The sequence below is a fragment of the Oncorhynchus tshawytscha genome, linkage group LG05, assembly GCF_018296145.1.
Source record: "Oncorhynchus tshawytscha isolate Ot180627B linkage group LG05, Otsh_v2.0, whole genome shotgun sequence".
Lineage (NCBI taxonomy): Eukaryota > Metazoa > Chordata > Actinopteri > Salmoniformes > Salmonidae > Oncorhynchus > Oncorhynchus tshawytscha.
The window spans coordinates 57,765,633-57,789,510 of NC_056433.1; the positions used below are offsets into that span (position 1 = coordinate 57,765,633).

Here is a 23,878-nt window from a genome sequence, read left to right on the forward strand (position 1 = left end):
ACAGCCCCAAAGGCAGCAAAATCATCTGCTCTTCTGCTATAGTAACAGCCCCAAAGGCAGCAAAATCATCTGCTCTTCTGCTATAGTAACAGCCCCAAGGGCAGCAAAATCATCTGCTCTTCTGCTATAGTAACAGCCCCAAAGGCAGCAAAATCATCTGCTCTTCTGCTATAGTAACAGCCCAAAAGGGCAGGCAGCAAAATCATCTGCTCTTCTGCTATAGTAACAGCCCCAAGGGCAGCCACATCAATAGTGAGCCCTTTTTACTATAGGATATATAGTGAACAAAAATATAAATGCAACATGCAACATTTTCAAAGATTTTCCTGAGTTACAGTTCATAAAAGGCAATCAGTCATTTAAAATAAATTAAGTCCTAATCTATGGATTTCACATGACATGATAGGGGTGCACCCACTGGGGAGCCAGGCTCAACAATTTAGAATGAGTTTTTACCCAAAGACAGAAATACTCCTCAGTACCCCCACCCCCCTCAGATGATCCTGCAGGTGAAGAAGCCTGTTGTGGAGGTCCTGGGCTGGCTTGGTTACATGTGAGGCTGGTTGGACGTACTGCTAAATTCTCTAAAACTATTTATCTACCATAAGGCAGCTTATGGTAGAGGCATACACATTACATTCCCTGGCAACAGTTCTGGTGAACATTCCTGCAGTCAGCATGCCAATTGCACGCTCGCTCAAAACATGAGACATCTGTGCGTTGTGTTGGGTGACAACCAAGCACATTTTAAAGTGGCCTTTTATTGTCCCCAGCACAAGGTGAGCCTGTGTAATGATCATGCTGTTTCTTGCTATGCCACACCTGTCAGGCGGATGGATTATCTTGGCAAAGGAGAAATGCTCACTAACAGGGATGTAAACAAATTTGTGCCCAAAATTTGAGAGAAATAAGCTTTTTGTGTATATGGAACATTTATGAGATGAAACATGGGACCAAAACTTTACATGTTGCATTTTATATTTTTGTTCAGTATAGCACTATTGATGCTTCTTCAACCAATACATTCTTGCATGTTGGTATGAAAGATCCAATAATCATTGTGTTTTCACCCTGTCACGACTTTCGCCGAAGTTGCTGCCTCTCCTTGTTTGGGCGGTGTTCGGCGGCGGTCGTCGTCACCGGCTTTCTAGCTGCCACCGATCCACGTTTCTTTCTCCATCTGTTATGTCTTGATTGTACACACCTGGTTCCCATTACGTTATTATTATTACCCTATTTAACCCTCTGGTTCTCATGATGTTTTGTGTGTGATTGTTCCTGGTTTTGTGTTAGTCTTGTGTGTTAGGGTTTGTTATCCCTGCGTGGATTTATTGGCTGATTATTTTTCAGAGTAAAGTACGTTATTTTACTCAGCTCTGTGTCCTGCGCCTGACTGCATCCTCACCTCTGCACAACTGACACTTGACAGAATCACGCACCTTTTTAATGGATATTTTGTGACTAGGGGGCAGTATTTTCATTTTTGGAAACGGGATAAACGGGATATTTTGTCAGGATAAGATGCTAGAATATGTATATAATTGACAGCTTAGGATAGAAAACACTCTAAAGTTTCCAAAACTGTAAAAATATTGTCTGTGAGTATAACAGACCTGATATTGCAGGCGAAGCCTGAGAAAGATCCAATACGGAAGTGCCTCATGTTTTGAAAGCGCTGCGTTCCAATGTGTCCCTATTGAGCAGTGAATGGGCTATCAACCAGATTACTTTTTCTCCGTATTCCCCAAGGTGTCTACAGCATTGTGACGTAGTTTTACGCATTTATGTTGAAGAATTACCCGTAAGCGGCTCACCTGATGGCTCCCAGAGTGATTCTCGCGTAAAATACAGAGGTAGCCATTATTCCAATCGGTCCTACTGAAAAACCAATTGTCCCGGTGGATATATTATTGAATAGATATTTGGAAAACACCTTGAGGATTGACTGCATTGATTATAAACAATGTTTGCCATGTTTCTGTCGATATTATGGAGCTAATTTGGAATATTTTTTGGCGTTTTCATGACTGCAATTTCCGGGCGATTTCTCAGCCAAATGTGAAGAAAAAACGGAGCTATTTCGCCTACAAAAATAATATTATTTGAAAAAAGGAACATTGGCTATCTAACTGGGAGTCTCGTGAGTGAAAGCATCCGAAGCTCATCAAAGGTAAACGATTTGATTTGATTGCTTTTCTGATTTCCGTGACCAAGTTACCTGCTGCTAGCTGGACAAAATGCTATGCTAGGCTATCGATAAACTTACACAAATGCTTGTCTAGCTTTGGCTGTAAAGCATATTTTGAAAATCTGAGATGACAGGGTGATTAACAAAAGGCTAAGCTGTGTCTCAATATATTTCACTTGTGATTTTCATGAATAGGAATATTTTCTAGGAATATTTATGTCCATTGCGTTATGCTAATTAGTGTCAGTCGATGATTACGCTCCCTCATGCGGGATGGGGAGTACCTAGAGGTTAATGGAGTCAGCAGGTGCACCTAGTCCTCCGGTACCAGTGGAGGAACACGTCCAGCAGCACGATGGACGCGATGCTCCAACATCTTGGCACAGCCATGATGCTCCAACATCTTGGCACAGCCATGGATCGCGTGCTGCTCACCGTGGAGCGATGGGAAAGAGGGTTTTTTCCCACAACCCCATCAACTTCACTCCAACCAACACCACCACCAACACCACAACCTACACCACTGTCCACCCCTCTGTCACCTGGACCTAGTGGGATTCAAATCAAATCAAATCAAATTTTATTTGTCACATACACATGGTTAGCAGATGTTAATGCGAGTGTAGCGAAATGCTTGTGCTTCTAGTTCCGACAATGCAGTAATAACCAACAAGTAATCTAACTAACAATTCCAAAACTACTGTCTTATACACAGTGTAAGGGGATAAAGAATATGTACATAAGGATATATGAATGAGTGATGGTACAGAGCAGCATAGGCAAGATACAGTAGCTGATATCGAGTACAGTATATACATATGAGATGAGTATGTAAACAAAGTGGCATAGTTAAAGTGGCTAGTGATACATGTATTACATAAGGATACAGTCGATGATATAGAGTACAGTATATACGTATGCATATGAGATGAATAATGTAGGGTAAGTAACATTATATAAGGTAGCATTGTTTATATATTTACATCATTTCCCATCAATTCCCATTATTAAAGTGGCTGGAGTTGAGTCAGTGTCATTGTCAGTGTGTTGGCAGCAGCCACTCAATGTTAGTGGTGGCTGTTTAACAGTCTGATGGCCTTGAGATAGAAGCTGTTTTTCAGTCTCTCGGTCCCAGCTTTGATGCACCTGTACTGACCTCGCCTTCTGGATGATAGCGGGGTGAACAGGCAGTGGCTCGGGTGGTTGATGTCCTTGATGATCTTTATGGCCTTCCTGTAACATCGGGTGGTGTAGGTGTCCTGGAGGGCAGGTAGTTTGCCCCCGGTGATGCGTTGTGCAGACCTCACTACCCTCTGGAGAGCCTTACGGTTGAGGGCGGAGCAGTTGCCGTACCAGGTGGTGATACAGCCCGCCAGGATGCTCTCGATTGTGCATCTGTAGAAGTTTGTGAGTGCTTTTGGTGACAAGCCGAATTTCTTCAGCCTCCTGAGGTTGAAGAGGCGCTGCTGCGCCTTCTTCACGATGCTGTCTGTGTGGGTGGACCAATTCAGTTTGTCTGTGATGTGTATGCCGAGGAACTTAAAACTTGCTACCCTCTCCACTACTGTTCCATCGATGTGGATAGGGGGGTGTTCCCTCTGCTGTTTCCTGAAGTCCACAATCATCTCCTTAGTTTTGTTTACGTTGAGTGTGAGGTTATTTTCCTGACACCACACTCCGAGGGCCCTCACCTCCTCCCTGTAGGCCGTCTCGTCGTTGTTGGTAATCAAGCCTACCACTGTTGTGTCGTCCGCAAACTTGATGATTGAGTTGGAGGCGTGCGTGGCCACGCAGTCGTGGGTGAACAGGGAGTACAGGAGAGCGCTCAGAACGCACCCTTGTGGGGCCCCAGTGTTGAGGATCAGCGGGGAGGAGATGTTGTTGCCTACCCTCACCACCTGGGGGCGGCCCGTCAGGAAGTCCAGTACCCAGTTGCACAGGGCGGGGTCGAGACCCAGGGTCTCGAGCTTGATGACGAGCTTGGAGGGTACTATGGTGTTGAATGCCGAGCTGTAGTCGATGAACAGCATTCTCACATAGGTATTCCTCTTGTCCAGATGGGTTAGGGCAGTGTGCAGTGTGGTTGAGATTGCATCGTCTGTGGACCTATTTGTGCGGTAAGCAAATTGGAGTGGGTCTAGGGTGTCAGGTAGGGTGGAGGTGATATGGTCCTTGACTAGTCTCTCAAAGCACTTCATGATGACGGATGTGAGTGCTACGGGCGGTAGTCGTTTAGCTCAGTTACCTTAGCTTTCTTGGGAACAGGAACAATGGTGGCCCTCTTGAAGCATTTGGGAACAGCAGACTGGTATAGGGATTGATTGAATATGTCCGTAAACACACCGGCCAGCTGGTCTGCGCATGCTCTGAGGGCGCGGCTGGGGATGCCGTCTGGGCCTGCAGCCTTGCGAGGGTTAACACGTTTAAATGTCTTACTCACCTTGGCTGCAGTGAAGGAGAGACCGCATGTTTTCATTGCAGGCCGTGAATTCGGCTCTCGCTCCCGAGCGCATATGAAAAACATAAGTATTTTACATAGGTTTAAAGATTAACTTCTTGTGAATCCAACCCCGGTGTCAGATTTTAAAAATGCTTTATGGCGAAAGCATACCTTACAATTATTTGAGAACATTGCCCAGCAGACATCATTACAAACAGTAACCAGCCAAGTAGAAGAGTTACACAAGTCAGAAATAGAGAGAAAATGAATCACTTACCTTTGGTTTCACTCAGAAGACATTCATTTACTCAATAAATGTTTGTTTTGTTCGATAAAGACTCTCTTTATATCCAAAAACCTCAGTTTTCTTCAGTAATCCACAGGCTCAAACGCAGTCACAACAGTCAGACAAAAAATCCTAATTGTATCTGTAAAGTTCATAGAAACATGTCAAACGATGTTTATATTAAATCCTTGTTTTTAGCCTAAATAATCGATAATATTTCAACTGGACAATAACGTTGTCAATATTAAAGGTAAACAAGAAAGGCACTCTCTTGGACGCGCACATGAAAAAGCTCTGTGACACTGCAGGGTCCACTCATTCAGACTGCTCTTACTCCCTCATTTCTTCAGAATACAAGCCTGAAACAATTTCTAAAGACGGTTGACATCTAGTGGAAAGTGTAGGAACTGCAATTTGAGTCCTAAGTCAATGGATACTGTCATAGCATTGAATAGAAAACTACACAAAAAAAATCCTACTTCCTGGATGGATTTTTCTCAGGTTTTGGCCTGCCAAATCAGTTCTGTTATACTCACAGACACTATTTTAACAGTTTTGGAAACCTTAGTGTTTTCTATCCAAATCTACCAAATATATATTCATATCCTATCTTCTGGGCCTGAGTAGCAGGAAGTTTAATTTGGGTGCGCTTTTCATCCAAAATTCTGCCCCCTACCCTAGAGAAGTTAACCCTCTGGTTCTCATGATGTTTTGTGTGTGATTGTTCCTGGTTTTGTGTTAGTCTTGTGTGTTAGGGTTTGTTATCCCTGCGTGGATTTATTGGCTGATTATTTTTCAGAGTAAAGTACGTTATTTTACTCAGTTCTGTGTCCTGCGCCTGACTCTGTCCTCACCTCTGCACAACTGACACTTGACACACCCTAACCCAAAACATTGCTGTGATAGGCCAATCTGACTGATATGATTATGATGGTCATCATGCTTCTTGACAGTGTCAAAGTATATTTCCTTAGTCCAAGTAAAGTGACACAGAATGGTCAGAATGCTTCTTAGCAGTGTCATAAAGTGTGTGTTCTCCAAGTTATTTAAAATATGATATAAAAAATGACTGTAAAGGATTTAAGAAACAAACTTTTAAATGAAAGGAGAGTTCTTGACAGGGAAAACTCATTTTAATACATGTGGGCTTTGACACTAATCTAGGTGTCATAACCAGCCATGAAAAAATGCAATATGTCACAACAGGTGTAAATATATCGGTTATGACAGGGTTATGACCGTGTCATGACATGTTATGACACTGGGTGTCAAGTAGAATGTTACCCACCTGTCAGATGAACCAACATTTGGAACAGTGCATACTAGGCTCTAGTTGGATATCATCACATTTTGTTCAACACGAAACCCCTCATTTTGTTTTCGTAACGTTGATCTTTGCTGCCTGCAAAAGCGAATCTTGCCATTCAGAGGACAAGTGTATTTTTCATACTTTATTAATTTGTGTCAAATGCATTGTTCGCAAGATCACTTTATGCAGACAAGCACAATGTTCTGTTGCAGAAGACTGGCTCATCAACATTGCCTGCAGTCAGATGTAATAATGCTGGAAAGGGAAGAACATCTAAGCTGAACTCATAGCTCTGTCTACCAGTTTGCTGAAATTTTATAATTGCCGTTTTTGATTTCACATCATTTTTGGGGGGAGGGGCAGTTGTATTACTGATGTATATGCACATGGGTTATGTCCATATTAACTGTCATTGTAAGGTCTACACCTGTTGTATTCGGCACATGTGACAAATAACATTTGATTTGTAAGCAGATCAGTATGTATTGTGTGCTCTAGCATTCGTCTGTCCATTTAAATCATGTTTTGTTTTGAACAGTGGAACAGTACAGAATTTGATGTGGCTTATTTTCAGACAGGATTACCCCAATTGACCTCTGATTTATGTTTGTGTGTGTGTTACAGGAGATGCAGGGTCAGATGGGCTGGGCGACAGAATGGGGGGCGTGGGTGGAGACGGGCAGTGGGACGAGAGGAGAGGCCAGCGGAGAGTGTGACGATGAGGACGGATGTCAGGAATCTGGAGAGGAAGTCTTTACTGGTGAGTCAGTACCCCCCTCTTTGATTCATTTTTATTCCCTCACCCCTCCTTTTCCTCATCTGCCTATTGATCCTCCTCTCCCTCCCCATACTCTCTCCTACCTCAGCCAACTAGACTCCCTGTAGATGAGACTGCTGCTTGTGTCAGATGTCAGAGACTAATATTGAAACCAGTCTGTGTCTCAAGTCTACTACAATACAGTATGTTGCGGTTGCGTTAGCTGCCTTTTCCTCTCTGACTAATCCATATCTATACTTTCCCCTTATGATGTTATCTTCTGCTATATGCAAATGGTCAGCAGAACAGGCTGACAACAGCTGTCAGTGAAATAACACATCAATAAAACAAGTACCAGTGTCTTGTGTGGGTTTATCCTCAGTGTAGGATACTGATTGATTTGATTTGTGGACAGCATTTTCTTTTTCAATTACTTCAAGTTGAATTGTTATTCTATTCTTTGTGGTAGAACTGGCTCATGGCTGTTTACCAGCACTACTGCAATACAAAGGATGAATTATTGTGTACACAGACTCATAAACACACTCACTTTCTCTTTGTAAGAGCTGGCTTTGTGAAAGCAACTTCACCAAAATAGAGGTGTCAAAAGGTGAAAAGGTTTGAAGCTGATTGCAGATTGTTCGTTCATCCAGTCTCTTCTATTCAGATCATTAGAAAGAGTGTGCGAGAGAACAAGGGGAGAGCGAGAGGTGAGAGAGGAGAGATAAGCACTGATCCCTGGTTCAGTCAGTGGCTCTAAGATCTGTGGAGCAGGTAAATGACACTTGTCTGTCTGCTAGTAATTGCTGTGCTCCAGCAGTCTGCCTGAGCTCTTCAGAAGAGGACGGTAAAAGCTTTTTCTCAAGTCCTCCACAACACAGCTCAACCAGGGCGCATTTAAAGTGCAAGAAGAGCGACAGCGAAGGGAAGATGTGAGAGAGAAGCTAGAATATTTCTATATGAAGTATATATAATCTTCTATTATAGTGACTTACCTTCTGGTGAAGACAAAATCTGTTCAAAGTCATTTGAAGGACAAGGGAGTTTGCAGCATGCTACACACCTAGTGGGAGTAATGATGAGTGGACATGGTTATCTTTGCAAGTGGTTACAAATCCCTTCAATGGGGAAAGCAGTGAACAAGCAGGGTAAAGGTTGCACCTTTAAATGAGATTAGCTGTGACGATGACAATTAAATGAGTATTCGTGAGTATTCATGAGTATGGTTTGTGGCTTAATGTAACTCGTACAACACACAGCGAGCACTGATCCCGCTCATTTCCCATAGCGAAGTCCCTAGAAGCTGAATTTCATAATGAGTTGTAGCTCAGTGAAGTGTGACTGTTGGAAAGCAAGAGCCTTGTTTCACTACTTTACTCTTCTGCACTCCGTCAAAGCCAAAGGTTAGATTTGGATACAGCTGGTACGGGCTGTTGACAGATTCTCATAAATTGTTGTCACACTCTGAATGTGTGTGTGAGCATGTAAAGGTGTGTGTATTTCTGTACTCGTGTGAGACTGGGACTGGGACTTGCATTGATAGAATGGGTCCATTCTTCCCCATACTGTCAGCACTCCTAAAGTTCACATACAGAAGCTTAATGCAGGCCATCCTCTCTGTGCTCTCATTTCACACACACACATATACACACACGAAATGGAGCCAGAAGGGGCATCCTGAGAGAGCTGAGGAGGATTTACCCATTTGCCTCTCCTCTCTCTCTCTCTCTCTCTCTCTCCATCTCTCCGTCTGCTGAGGGAGCAGATTGTGCGGTGGGATCACATGGAAGCTGAACAGGGAGAGGCACTGTGAGATAACACTGGGGGTGGCTGAGGATGGGAGGCTATACAGGTCAGCTAGAGTAGAGACTAAGAGAACAGGGTAGTACAGTAGATGTACAGGTATGACTAGAATAGTAGTCCAATATGGTGGTGTGGGGGATACAAAGGGTAGACTGAGAGGAGAGGTTTCGACTGAGGTTTGCATCCATCCTGTTTTGAGCTAATTCTACCCCAGGTAGATACCATACAGGTATGTACTGTATGTATGATTGTATGTATGATTGTATGTATGATTCTATGTATGTATGTATACGTGAAGCTACATCATAACTCAGTAACAGAATGGAAAAGGGGATATGTTGATTATTCCACAGTAAAGCTATGAGCTATGCCTATGTCACGGAGTTACTTTCTATGATCCCCAAAGAGAGATATTCAGAAAAGCTACACTCTACTGTGTCAGGATGTTAGATAATATTGAATCACAGATCTTTCTCTTTATTTCTCTCTCTCTCCTCTCACTAGTGTATCTGTCTTTGTTTTCTGAGCTATTAAGTTTTCTCCTAATCCTACAATGATACCCTGGTCAGATTGGCCTGGTCCTCCCATGATGTCATGATAGTTGTGCTATGATGAGTTATTGCTTGGTCGTGGTGAATCTGCAGTGGTGTTTGGCTGTTGTTTGATGACAATGTGGTTCCACTCTGCTGTTGGATTGCACTCTGCTTTAATAATGTGTTTCTCAATATCAAAGGAATGTTTTCTTTACTTAGAAAATGATTGGAGTCAAGATGGATAGCCAGCCCCTGGTCTGTTTGGATGAGGTTTTCACTCCGAGGCTGGGATCAAATCTTTCTCTTTTTCTTCTGGAATCTTTTAGGATTCTAAATTGATTTTCTCATCTCAAATAAACAAGAGCTCCTTTGCTGAGACAGGTCCGCCCTTTTGCAATGTCAATAATGGTAATGTAATTAGCACCAGAGACGGAAGAGGAATTGAAACTTCTCACTCCCTAATTTTTTTTGGTTCATATACAGTCAATGAACTAAACAGACCAGACCCAGCTGTTAATGCTTTGGTGCCTCTGTTAAGCAGACCGGAACTACTATTTTTTTTCAATGGTAAACAGGCTGAGTAGGACGTATTAATTTATCCACCTTCTATGATTTTGACCATCCCAGAGAAATGGAACATATCCTCCCCTCCAGAATTCCCAAAATGCACTGCTCCGGGAGAGGAATGATCTGGGATTTTCCTGGGACAATCTCTGTTGCTATGGATACAAGGTGGTCTGTGGTCTCCAGGGTCTCGTTCAAGGACAACACAACAAAGAGAACACAAACGGAAGCAAATAGTCAACCATTCTTAAACAGTCACAACTCTCATAACCTACAATATCCGACCCAATGTCTTCACTAGCCTTGTTTCAGAAAACGTCTTTCACTTTACATGGCTTACCTCAGTGACACTGTGAGGAACAAGACCTCACTATGGGGGAGTTGTAGGAACATATACTTTTTTTGTTTTTCATCTAGAGATGGAACAGTTCTTTTAAACTTAATGGTAAAATATTGATGTGTACATTTTTAAAATTTATTTAGAGTTTTGATTGATTGAGAAATGATTGATGTGCTTTTGATTAGCAGGCAAAATGTTTTAGTCTAAAAATATGTCGATATATTTTACATTACCTTAGTCTATCCTCTACTGTCACTCTCTCTCCTTGATAGAATAATGCAAGGTCAGGATACCACACTCTAGACGAGCGCTTTCGGTCTGGTCTTTCATATTTAATGTGCGTGTGTTTCTAATGTTGTTGTCTCGGATCCCTTTCATGCAACTCCCTCTCTCAAAGTTTAAATTGAGATGGAAATGTCTGCTTATGAAGGCAGCTGAGGAAATGAACGCATTGCATGGCCTATTAGTCTTCCACGGTGACGTGAGGCTGAGGCTGGTCCGTTGCGTTAATGTGGTGGCCGTAAAATACAAATAACACGACCAGGCAAATGTAAAATTCCTGACAAATGAGATTCTTCACCACGCAAAAGATGCTGATGTGTATCCCCGTTTTGATTGGCCGTTATTTGCCACCATTCACAGAAAGAATGAGGATTTACTATGCATGGAATAAAATACACATGCTGTAACCCTGGTTATTACAATGGGAGGAGGAACATAGGAACTCTGCTTGACTAAATACATCAGAGCAGTCAGACATAAGCCTCACCTTGTCCAAAGCATGGTCGTTTGAACCCCTTCCTCATAAATACAGTCCATAGAGCCGAGGTTCCCAGTAACAACGCCCCTTGTGCACAATTAATTTTCTGGTGAGCAGCGCACTGTCTGCACATTTGGCAAAGCAGATCAATCGTAGTTTAGAATAAACAGTAACAGTATCTCATGTCCAACTGAAGGGTGTGTTCTGGTTTAGAAAGCCAGTTTCTCTTTCACTGTGTGTTGCCATGCATACATCTGCTACGGAGTGCAGCAGCAGCCATTTTGTGCTCCCTCTGGTCTTCCAGGCAGATCCCATGGATAAAGGGGAAGGCCAGGGGAAATTTAAAGTGCTTATCTGATAATATCTGTGGCGGTGTTGGCCCCAGGGGAGAGATGGAGAGCAGCTGAGGTAGGCAGAGTAGAACATAGCAGACCCCTGGCCCAGTACTGTGTGCACACTGTTCACATTCAGGGTCAGTGGGGCTGGGTCTGTTTGTCACTGCCAACACCAGTGTTCCTCTGGCTCCTTTAGTTCTGTTTTAACACAGTGTTAATGTACTGGCTGGACAGTGGCTGCAGCTCTGGTTCTGTTGCCTTCCAGTGAAATCTGCATTGGATTTCAGTGTTTATGAGAGTACTTATAATGTGATTGTTACTGTGATCTAAGCGCCCCTAAAGCTTCGCTGTGACTGGATTTAATGATATGTATGTATTGTGAACAATCTTGTTGTATAATTCAATCAGTCCTTCCTTAAACCAGTTACTCTCTCCCTCTATTCCCTATGGTCTGATCATTGTTTATGTGGCACGGTGACAGAACAGGGCATTTCCTTGTATTAGTTTGATCCCTATGCCATGACTACACGATCTCATTACAAATCAAATCAAATGTTTATTTGTCACATGATTCGTAAACAACAGGTGTAGACTAACAGTGAAATGTTTACTTACGGGTCCTTCCCAACAATGCAGAAAAAAAGGGAAATAGTGGAAAACAAATGTATATTTTAAAAATAACACAAGGAATAAATAGAAATAAATCCACAATGAGTAATGATAACTTGTCTATATACAGGTGTACCAGTACTGAGTCGATGTGCAGGGGTACGAGGTAACTGAGGTAGATGTGTACATATAGGTCGGGGTAAAGTGACTAGGCAACAGGATTAATAGTAACAGCAGTGAACAGTTAGCGCAAGAAGGGTCAATGCAGATATTCCGGGTAGCTATTGGTGAACTATTTAACTACCTATTTAACAGTCTTATAGCTTGGGGGGTAGAAGATGTTCAGGGTCCTGTTTGTTTCAGACTTGGTGTATTGGTACCACTTGCCATGCGGTAGTAGAGAGAACAATCTATGACTTGGGTTGCAATGGGGTCTTTGATCATTTTTAGGGTCTTCCTTTGGCACCGCCTGGTATACGTTTATCTCTCAGTAACTATGGCATTGGGCTCCTGACATACATAGGACGTAGGCTACAGTAGATGAGCTAGGAGCTTTCCTTCATCCCTGGGTGAGGCTTTGACATTCATGCCTGAAGCGAAATGCGGCCTAAACCCCAAACCTTGTTCCAGCAAAACAATCCGGTTTGCAGTTATTTGAAGTTGATCGTGAAAATGTTCCACATGTCATGTACAAGTGACAGATTACAGTATGACTTGTACCGTAGTAATTATGCTACAGTATGGCAATATACCATATACAGTATCTCTTTCTGACGGATGACTGACAATATGATGCTTTTTCACAAGTCTTTGGATAGTAATAAGTTCATGAGATTGTAAATAAAAGTAATGTGTGTGTGTGTGTGTGTGTGTGTGTGTGTGTGTGTGTGTGTGTGGTGGTAAACAGCTTGTCGCTGGGTTGAATGTGCTAGGTGCAGTGTCTAATTGAGTGCAGAGTCAGTAATGCATTGTCTATGTCACCCCAGGGGTGGGAAATAACCCTCATTAAAGAATGAGAGATTCACTGTGCTCTCTCACTGTTACTACTCATCTAGAATGGATCCTTCTGCCCACACACTGGATAGATGCATATGATCCAAACCATATTTAAGATATACTGACACAGACATTTCAAAAGGATTTCTATCAATTGTACAAATTTGTTTGTGCAACATATGAGTGGAAGATGGGTTGGTGGTAAGGATTTTAGCTGAGATTCATGTTGAAGTTTTTAGTGATGCAAGAGTGGGTCAATGTGGCCTTAATTGGGAATGATCTTAATCAGAGGAGGCTGATGGAAGGCGCTATAGTAGGACGTGCTCATTTGTAAACCATGGAACGGTATCAAACATATCAAACATACAGTATATGGAAAAAGCATACTTACCTTTTTCTCCCCAATTTCATGATATCCAATTGTTAGTTAGTCTTGTCCCATCGCTGCAACTCCCATACGGACTCGGGAGAGGTGAAGGTCGAGAGCCATGCAGTCCCTGAAATACGACCCCGCCAAGCCGCACTGCTTCTTGACACACTGCTCGCTTAACCCGGAGGCCAGCCGCACCAATGTGGCTACCGAAGTCAGCTTGCAGGCACCCGGCATGCCACAAGGAGTTGCTAGGGTGCGATGGGACAAGGAAATCCCACCCGGCCAAATCCTCCCCTAACCCGGATGACGCTGGGCCAATTGTGCGCCACCTCATGGGTCTCCCGGTCATGGCCAGCTGCGACAGCCTGGGATCGAACCCGGGTCTGTAGTGACATCTCAAGTGCTGCGATGCAGTGCCTAGACCGCTGCGCCTCTCAGGAGGCAGAAACGGCATGTTTAACTCCGTTCCATTAATTCCATTCCAGTCATTACAATGAGATTGTCCTCCTAAAGCTCCTCCTACCAGCCTCTTCTGATAATTGTATACTGTAGTAGTTCAGTTTTCCCATTATGGTATGGTGAATTGAGCACTGAAGCTGTTTATACAACAGCTAGTGAGGATTATATAAATTAAGCCAGTGGCCAGTGTTTCACCTTGATGAAGGTGAATCATCAGGAGAGAAATTAATATAATTTGTTTGATAAAGAGATGCTGTGGTTAGAGGCTAGAATAATAAGGCCTATAATGAGTCTGGCTCCTTTCTCTGACTCCATACTCAATCTGTAACTCTATGCGATTCTTCAGCTCTGGAGCCTGATAAATAGTTGCTGAGGGTGAAATCTGCAGCTCAGTGTAACACAACCCTTCCCTGCACTGCCAGTGTGTGTGTGTGCGTGTCTGTGCATGTGTCAGATGTGGTGTGAGAGAAAGATGGAGAGCGAAACAGGTTGATCCTGACCATGCAATGTACGTTTGGGTCCATACAGTATGTATGTATGGATGAGTGTGGTTGTAGGCTACGTGGCTTCAATTTTCCTTTGTCTGTTTGTGTGGCTCTATTTCATTGCTGGGCTGTGTGAATGAATGTTCATTGTTATACAGCCAATTAAACCTAAGCACAGGCAGACATGGGAAGGCTCATTTTAAGGTCAAACACCTTTCTGTGTTCACCTAGTGGGGAGGGAGGATATACACACCTCACCTCACCTGGCAGCCTTGTTTTGATATATGTTTGTCTGGTTATCGGTGTTGAAGTAAAGGTGTGATAGAGATTGTAATTGATATTGATTGATGTACTTGAGGTCGGACTCTGTGCCAAAGCTCCATCACATTGTTGCTGACAATATTTATAACCCTACTGACAGGACAGTCAGGGAAGATGGGTAATGTACTGTCTGCCTCTACGTTTAACACAGTGACAGTGATGAACATGCCCACTCTTTTTTTGTATTTGCATGTACCTCTACAAAATGTTACATTATTTAATTCTGCCACATCGTTTTTACATCAGCATTGTGTGTGTGTTTACACCTGGACTGTGAAGAGGAATGTGTGTCAGTTACAGTTAAATTGCTAGGTTTATTTAGCCGTGGGCTAATATGGATTTCCTGTTCCCTGAGTTTCTCTGTCTCTGTCTGTGGATCATCATCATCATCATTACCAGGAAAAGCACTGCTGTAGTACTGTAGGTTTTAAGATTGGCCAGTGGAGATGCCTCTCAGCCACAGACTACTTTCCCAGCAGCAACCCATACTTAGCCTATGTCATCTACAGTATACATGAGCACTCAAACAAGTTCATGTGCTATCATACAAATGTACGCTTTAGCATAATCTTTTTCCATCTTAAATAGCCTCCCAAACTCCTCCAAGGTAGTTTTCCTGGTGAGACAGTTGTGTGATCACTAGAGAGATATACTGTTTCAGATAGAGAGAGAAAGATACTGTACTGAAAGGCTGAGAGAGAAGCAGTTCTGTAGTGTCTGCCAGTCTAGTTGTGTACAATCAGTATAGTCTCTGCCTCAGGTCTTTTTGTGTACAGCCAGTCCTCTCTAAGGGATATTGGCCAAGGTAATGAAATGCTCATTACTGATTCAGCTGGAAATACAGGGATACCTTTACCCCCCTGCCCCCCTCCAACCCCACTCAAGGTCACATCACATCAATGGGTAAATGTGTGTGTGTGTGTTCTCTTCTATTGTCTGTATATCTGGTACAGCCTCAACTATGTAGATGGTAATAGTTGATGTAATGAGAGAATCTCTAGGACTGTACACTATGTGCAATCTGAGTGTTAGTACCGCTTCTAAGAATCTCAGGAATGCCATATCTGAATGTTCCATGTGTTGAGTGGTTGAGTTATGTCTGTCTATGTCTAACAAGTCTATGGAAAACGCCTTGCTTCTCTCACACTATCTTTCATCCCTTCACAGTCCACACCTCAATCCTCCCTCATATCCATCAGCTGTCACAGACATGGCACAAAGAATGCTCCCTTACCGGTACCACACAGGTCTCTGGCAGGAGCTCATACCACTGTTTGCATGTGTCACAGAGTGAAACCCCAGCCCGTATCTTATGTCCTGGTATGTGTGTATTGATAATTATAAGACTGGTGTTTTCCACATAAAGGGCCGCCAGACTGCATCAGCATGGTAAACTATAATTAAGGTGACCTCACCTCAGCCAATCTGAATCCTGCCTGTGTTCTAGCCCTGACATGCTGCATCTCCTGTTTGTTGTCACGGGGCATCTCCAAGACACACCTGTCCAGCATACAGTCACACAGCACAGTACTGGGTGAATTCCCCCACTAGCTGTCACTGAAGGTGAGAAAATGGGGCATCCACCCCTCTCCTCCTGTGTTGGTGTTGACAGTGGGGCTTGACAGCTGCTCCTCCCCTGGGTTGGAGCAGGCTAATGACTAACTGGCCTGATGCCTCTGGCCTTGGGGGGGGGGGTCGGTGTCTCAATTCCCCATGTCTGATCTCACAACATCCCGACCCACCTACCGATGGGATGTTGTCATGTGTTCCGACCGCCATGGTGACTGTTGCCTTGTAATAGTGTGACACTGAAGCGCCACGCTCTCGCTCAGATGGTTAGGAGTGGCACACACACCACACGCCCATACTTTGTTTTAATGACATTCCTGCTCTGCCAAAGCCCTTGTTTTTTGGCCATTTGCCATATTTATGATTCCTGCTTTGTCAAAAAGCTGAGTGTTACACAACTGTTACTGTATCCAAAACAAGGGCAGTCCAGGTGAAACTGGCTGATTAGAGTACATATTTCCATTCAGCCAAAGACCACGAGGAATGGCCTGTAGGTATAAAATGAGCTCATCACTCAAGAGAAGATTGTGACAAACAGAAATCCTGATGGAGCATGGTGTTCCTCCTCTCATGAACATGTCGGTGTGAGAGAGGAAGCCAGGCAGAGGCAGGGAGGCAAGCATCTGCAGCTGGGTCTGAGATCTCCTCCATATTTCACCCTGTCTGGCTCCGCTCGCAGGGCGAATTCCTCTGGGTTGTCACGGCAATGTCTCCCGGCTGGGTGATTTATTTCCCCTCATCATGCTCGAGAGCCCCTGCTGTCGCCCATTGCAAACACCTTGCATATGCCAACCCCCACGACGCCCAAGCTGAAAGCAGGCAGAGCTGAGGCACTCTTTCCCCAGCCCAGATCTGTAGGAGCTGACGTCTCTATCAGACACGTAGTCTGGCCAGGATGCATACATCAAACCTGGCAGTGTCTCACTACTAACCCATCGCACTGTGTAACAGCCTTTTCATAGTAACTGGGACATATTCATTCCAATACAGTACACCCTCAAATTACACACATTACCATAAAAATGTATATTCATTGCAGGGTTTTTCCAAGAAATTATTGCTTTTTGTTTTCCTTTAATATTTTAAGTAGAAATTGTGGGCCAATATTGAATGTTATATTCAATGAAGTGCCCTTTTAATATAGATCACATTTAGAATTCAATAAATCCAGATTCTTTTTACGTTAATAAAGACTTGCTAAAGTGCCAAGATTCATAATTTTCTGGTTTTGTGGTGGACAACTGAGCGGGTCGAGTATATAACGCGTCAACCCTGTTACCCATAGATAAACAGTCTGGAATGTTTTAACAATAATGCAACATTTGTGAAGCTTGCATTCAATTGCCACTCCCTGTTGCACACTAAAAGCTTCCATTTCCCCTGTCACAATGGGATTTATGGGAAGATTTAAGATGAAATCGTCAACTCCGTTACGTTCACATCTCATATTCACTGTATACATGGACATAGACACAGACGTGGGCACATACTGTATGCAGACTTTTTTTGAGAGCAATTCCTGATATTATCCCTATGGACCTCGTCACTGAAGATTTCTGGAAATGTCAACGTCATACACACACACACACACACACACACGCACACATTAACCTCTTCTTTGGAAAGGTTAAATGGGCTTATTAGCATGGGGACTCTGGGCATTGCTCATCACTCACCAACTGGCTGTGTGTCTCCACTCTATCCCCAGTGACATGTTCTGGGGCTGCTAGGGCAGTTTGGCATTTATTAAGATGACTCATGTACTGGAGGTGGCTCTGCAGAGTGGTCACTAGCTGGCACAGCCACAAAGTCATACAATCCGATTTAACCCTAACCTTAACCACACTGCTAAATGTAATGCCTAACGCTAACCTTAAACCTTAAGCTAATTTTTGTTTTCATTAAATTTTACGATACAGACAATTTTGTACTTTGTAGCTGGCCCATCTAGCGGAAACCACTCAGTTCTGCCTCCAGGGCAAAACTCATGACAATAAACGTCAACCTGCGTTGCTAGGAGACAGCAGTGCTGTAGGGCATGTAGACGGGTAGACACGAGGCTTAGTGCCCCATTACCACCAGCTCTACTGCTCTACCACTATCCACTGTCATGTCCTCCTCCCTAAACTGTCTCAATTACCCCTGACCTCTAAACACACACACACATGCAAGCATACACCCACACACCTCTACATATGCATGTGGACACACAAACACAAATAGAGTTGTATGTTTGTGCTGCTTGTCCCAGTGCAGATTCAATGAGAATGAGCCTGACTCTCCAGAGAATATAAGTTTCCTCACAGCCAGTGACTGAGATGGCATGAAATCTAGGACGCAGAGTGACTAAACATTCTGGCGCTATTAAATCATCTGTTGAGGACCCACACTGATTTTCTCCAGCACAGATTTATATTCACCAAGACGTCTGTAAACATTCAGGCAAACACATTGGGATGTGCACATCCTGCCAATACAATTGCTAAAGTCAATAGGCCTATGGGGGCTGTTTGTTCATCTCCGATAATGATTTTGTAATGATCATATACAGCTCACCTCATTGCAATGGGAGATAAAGAGCTCCTTTGTCTATTGTAGTGAGAGTACAATGGCCATTGTGAGAGGACGTGTCTGTTGTGCTCTGTTTCTCCCCTTGGCTGTCCGTGATGCCTTTACTGTCTTAATCCACTCATTTAGCTCAGCCAACACTCCTGGGAGCAGGAAGAGGTTTTGTCAGGGAGTGAAATGTATGCCAGCCGACACCAGTACGTCACCAGACGTATACACACACACACAGTGCCGTTGAGCAGAAGAGAGGCACCTGGAGTGTGTTCTCCAGACATATGTTGTGTATCTGCTGGAACAACAACTCTCTTTGAGGACAAACCAAGCCTCCAGCCGGCCTGGGCAGGGAGACACACTGAATGATTAAAACTTACCTCACACTCGCGCACACCTGTGTATATGTACAGTACCCGTCAAAAGTTTGGACACGCCTACTCATTCAAGGGTTATTCTTTATTTTTACATTGTAAAATAATAGTGAAGACATCAAAACTATGAAATAACACATATGGAATCATATAGTAACCAAAAAAGTGCAAAATAAATCAAAATATATTTTATATTTGGGATTCTTCAAATAGCAACTCTTTGCCTTGATGACAGCTTTGCACACTCTTGGCATTCTCTCAACCAGCTTCATGAGGTAGTCACCTGGAATGCATTTCAATTAACAGGTGTGCCTTGTTAATTTGTGGAATTTATTTCCTCCTTGATGCATTTTGAGCCAATCAGTTGTTTTGTGACAAGGTAGGGGTGGTATACAGAAGATAGGGCTATTCGGTAAAATACCAAGTCCATATTATGACAAGAACAGCTCAAATAAGCAAAGAGAAATGACAGTCCAACATTACTTTAAGACAGGAAGGTGAGTCAATGCGGAAAATTTCAAGTGCAGTCGCAAAAAACATCAAGCTCTATGATGAAACTGGCTCTCATGAGGACCGCCACAGGAAAGAAAGACCCAGAGTTACTTCTGCTGCAGAGGATACGTTCATTAGTTACCAGCCTCAGAAACTGCAGCCAAAGTAAATGTTTCACAGAGTTCAAGTAACAGACACATCTCAACATCAACTGTCCAGAGGAGACTGCATGAATCAGGCCTTCATGGTCGGATTGCTGCAAAGAAACCACTACTAAAGGACAACAATAAGAAGAGACTTGCTTGGGCCAAGAAACACAAGCAATGGACATTTAGACTGGTGGAAATCTGTCTTTTGGTCTGATGAGTCCAACTTTGAGATTTTTGTTTCCAACCGCCGTGTCTTTGAGAGACGCAGAGTAGGTGAACACATGATATCCACATGTTGTGGTTCCCCCCGTGAAGCATGGAGGAGGTGTGATGGTGTGGGGGTGCTTTCCTGGTGAGTGTGCAAAGCTGTCATCAAGGAAAAGGGTGACTACTTTGAAGAATCTCAAATATAAAATACAGTATATTTTGATTTAACACTTTGGTTACTACATGATTCCATATGTGTCATTTCATAGTTTGTGTCTTCACTATTATTACACAATTTAGAAAATAATACAAATAAAGAAAAACACTTGCATGAGTTGGCATGTCCAAACCTTTGACTGGTACATTATGTGTATTTGTGGACGGCCATCTGACTAAAAGCAATAGGCCTATGCAAATAAATATCTAAATACTTTGTGTGTGTTCTTGCATACTATACATACACACACAGGAGCTTGTATGTCTGTGGATCATTAACTGGCTTTAGCTGTAACTGCTGTCAGGTTCATGTTAACTGTCATTACATTCAATATATACCACTATCAGTCCCGTTACTGTCTCAGTGATTTACTCACCACAGCTCACCCTTGATTCAAAGCTGCGGAGGGTGAAAACCCTGCGAAACTCATGAAACCAAGTAGGGTTCATCTTTGACAGTTGTTCTCACAAATTTACTGTAAACATTCATTTTTGTCTCCTTGTTTTGTGAGTGTATTCTGTCAGTAGCGAGTTTCAACTGATCTAAGGTTTTGTAGATCTCCTGGAACAGGTGTGTCTGTGTTAGGATACCTCACTCTCTCTGTCTTAATCGTTCTGTCCTCTCTTTCTTTCCCCTTCTACCTCTTTGATGTGACAGTAATAGCTCTATCTGGTATCTCTCTCTGTTTCCCTCCCCAGATGAGAATGAGAGAGTGGACGTGGCCACTGCTGGTGTTCCACTGGGGAAGAGCCCAGGAGCCAGGGAGCCCCCACACCAGGTCCCTACCATTCAACCCCCTCCACAGGTAGCTGTGAAAGCTGCGGGCCACACCCCAACACACCACCCAGCTATCACCATCACCCTCATCACCCTTCTGTTTGCCTTGGGGTTACCATGACACCAACTCTGAGACCCCCTTCCCCTCCGCTGATGATGCCACTAAGCACTGGAGAGAGGTGGGGAGCATTCACAAGAAGGAAAAGCAGGAAGAGGAGGATGAGAAGGAGGACAAGAAGAGGTGCTCGCCAGCCAACCTGCGGCTTTTCCCCAGCTGCTCTCTGTTAGTTGGCGGGAGCTGGACTGCATGGCTGCGTTTGTGCGATGTAGGATGTCTGCATTTCTCTCTCTCTCCTTTGCTGCCTTTACCTCTGCTTTGTCCTCACTGCCGCCTCCTCTCTGGTTCACTGAACTGCCTGGTCAGTTGACCGTCAGATGTGGTCAGCTATATGTCCCACTACTCGCTTGGTTCTCCTGTGGTCCCTAGGTTTAGGTCATGAACAGTAAAGTTCAGAAACAGTGCTGAACTTAAGAATGTAATCAGGCCCAACACAGACATCTCTCCTCACCTGTCCACACCCAAAGCCAACTGCCATGTTCTCTGGGCTCTCTCTATTTGTTACTTAGTTTCCGTTTGATTATGCCTTCTGTCGATAGTCATCGAGCACACTGTACATGTTTTATATGGTCGCATGTGGGACTTTGATTGTGTATTTGTTTGTTTGTGTGCCTTTATTTACCTATACTTATGTCTACATGTGGGTTTCTTTACCATATCATCTACTGTAACAACATATAATGGCTTGTACAGTACTAGAACTGATCTATTGGACAAATGTAAATACACGTTTATGTAAATATACAGTTTGTACTGTATAAGGATAGGATAACAAGGGCTTGATTGGAGTTGTTGCTGTGGAAATAGAGGAATAATAGGTTTTTGGATACCTTTATATAAACTTCACCAAATTATTTTGCCCGTATGTTTTGATGGGCACCAAGCCCGACCCTCAACATATGTTCCCACACACTGACATCCTAGTTAACATGCATCCATTGCACAAAGATCACCTCTATTATAATGGCAAGTGTATAAATGTATATATTTGAAGTCACACACAATGTTCATCTTTGGTTTTAAATGTTACATTTTCTTAGTACAGAAATGGCTAACTTTTTAAAGCTGGAATCCTGAATAGTGAAACTGGCACGTCTGTTTGCAGTAACTTCTTTGTTGTAATATCGCAAACAACCAACACAGTTTTTTTCCCTCAGACATCAATGCAGCAGAATAGTACTGGATTTTCTTTTACCAGGTTACACAACGCTCCTCACCTCCGCTTCGTCAACAAAATCAAAACAATAACAATGGCCGTGGGGTGGTCAGTGGTGCGGTTTCCCCTACTGCAGATTCCATCTTTAAAGGGATGCTGCAGACACCTCCGTCCTGCATGAAGTTCCAGGTTCAAGATAACCAAGTGTGTTTTACCTAGCAAGGAAACAATAGCTGCATATAAAGAGCCTTCAGCTCAATAAAGACCCCCCCCCATGAACTCCATGTCTATCCAGGTGGCTTTGAGCTGTTGTCAGGAGACAGAGTGAGTAACCGGTCCAATATTCTGCTATACTGGATAGCAATGCACCCTATGCCTCACCTGTTAGTTCTGAATGCCAGGTCCAGTAATGTACCTCATCATTGCCGCTCCACTCCTTTGAATGTCAATGTTAATTGGCCAATCAGACCATTTGATATGAGATCTTGCTTTAGCCTCGTAATTACAGTACCAGACTGATTACCTCTGCGCTGATTCCGTGGTAGTGAACCATTCATGTAAACTCGCAAGCCAGGCGGCTTGTGAGGCTAATCTTTCTTTGCAACCCCTTTAAAAGGCCAGAAATGTTCAGAGCCAGGTGAGTGATGACAGGACTGATATATTAGACTGGCCCTTTATCTGAAACGGATGGAGACTTTGTAGACTCGCATTGGCATTTTAATAAACATATAACAGTCAACCTGACCATGATGTGCCTGCCACACTGTCTTTCCTCATTTTTCTCTTTGCATTCTCTGACTGAGATTGTGTGAGTTTGCATGAAAGTCTGATTTGTTTTCCTCAACTATTCAAAGTGTTTGTCGAGGCACTTAGCCAAGCTGTTCCTGAGAAAACTGTTAGTGTGGTAAGGACATGTTTTATTTCAGGTCCAGTCATGCATAGCCAAACCGTCAAGCTGTGAACATTCTTTTCTCATCTGCTATGAGACAGTGTGCTTGCAGTGTTGATATGAATACTAATAAAGGAAGTTGAATATTGTATTGGGTTAGATTTGCTTCTCAAACAAGGATTTTCTACAGTATATTTCCAGATCTGTGCTGGGGATTCTGCATGGCTTTGCCAAACAGTGCATGCCCATGTTGTTTCTGCCACTCTGTGCCTCTTGAGCTAAGCCAGGCTAGGCTACGCAGGGCTAGACTGTGCTGGCTGCCTCTGCTCATTGCCCTCTGGCCCTTCACTGGATTACAGTGATTGGATTGGCAAGGGCTGCTGCCAAACCCCACTAACTGGTGCCAATCACTACCAGTGCCCTACAGGCCCTGCTGGATAATAAATACATCTCTCACTGAATATCAAGTAACCTGTGAGGCAGAGCCCACAACCACAAGGAGAAAGAGACAGAATGCTGGTTTCACAAACTTCCACAATGTCTAAGTGCAACTAAACGTGTTCTGACAAGTCTACAAGGTACCCGAGTTGATAAAATTCACCAAACGCTACAAAGGTTAAAGGTGGAATCCAATCAGACGTACAAACGGTTTAATAAAAAACACACAAAGGCAGAAAAATAGTAAATTGATTTATTCCAACGCTTCATCTCAAGAGGTTAACCTAACATCAGATTTCTACATACAGTAGATGAACAAAGTGTCAGAGCGTTTGTGACACTGTGGCTGGAGCTTGGCCAGGCCAGGCCACATAA

At 43.4% G+C, this 23,878-nt stretch overlaps 1 protein-coding gene across 1 annotated transcript in view; it reads left to right on the plus strand.

Annotated features, from left to right (window-relative positions):
• Positions 1-23,214, plus strand: part of LOC121846533 (glypican-5-like) — a 78,932-nt gene extending 55,718 nt beyond the window's left edge. Inside the window, exons 8-9 of the mRNA XM_042322147.1 lie at positions 6,848-6,983; positions 20,824-23,214. Of these exons, the coding sequence (XP_042178081.1) occupies positions 6,848-6,983; positions 20,824-21,023 (336 nt within the window). The 3' untranslated portion in view covers positions 21,024-23,214. The remainder of the gene's footprint in view (positions 1-6,847; positions 6,984-20,823) is intronic.
• Positions 23,215-23,878: the final 664 nt, after the last annotated feature.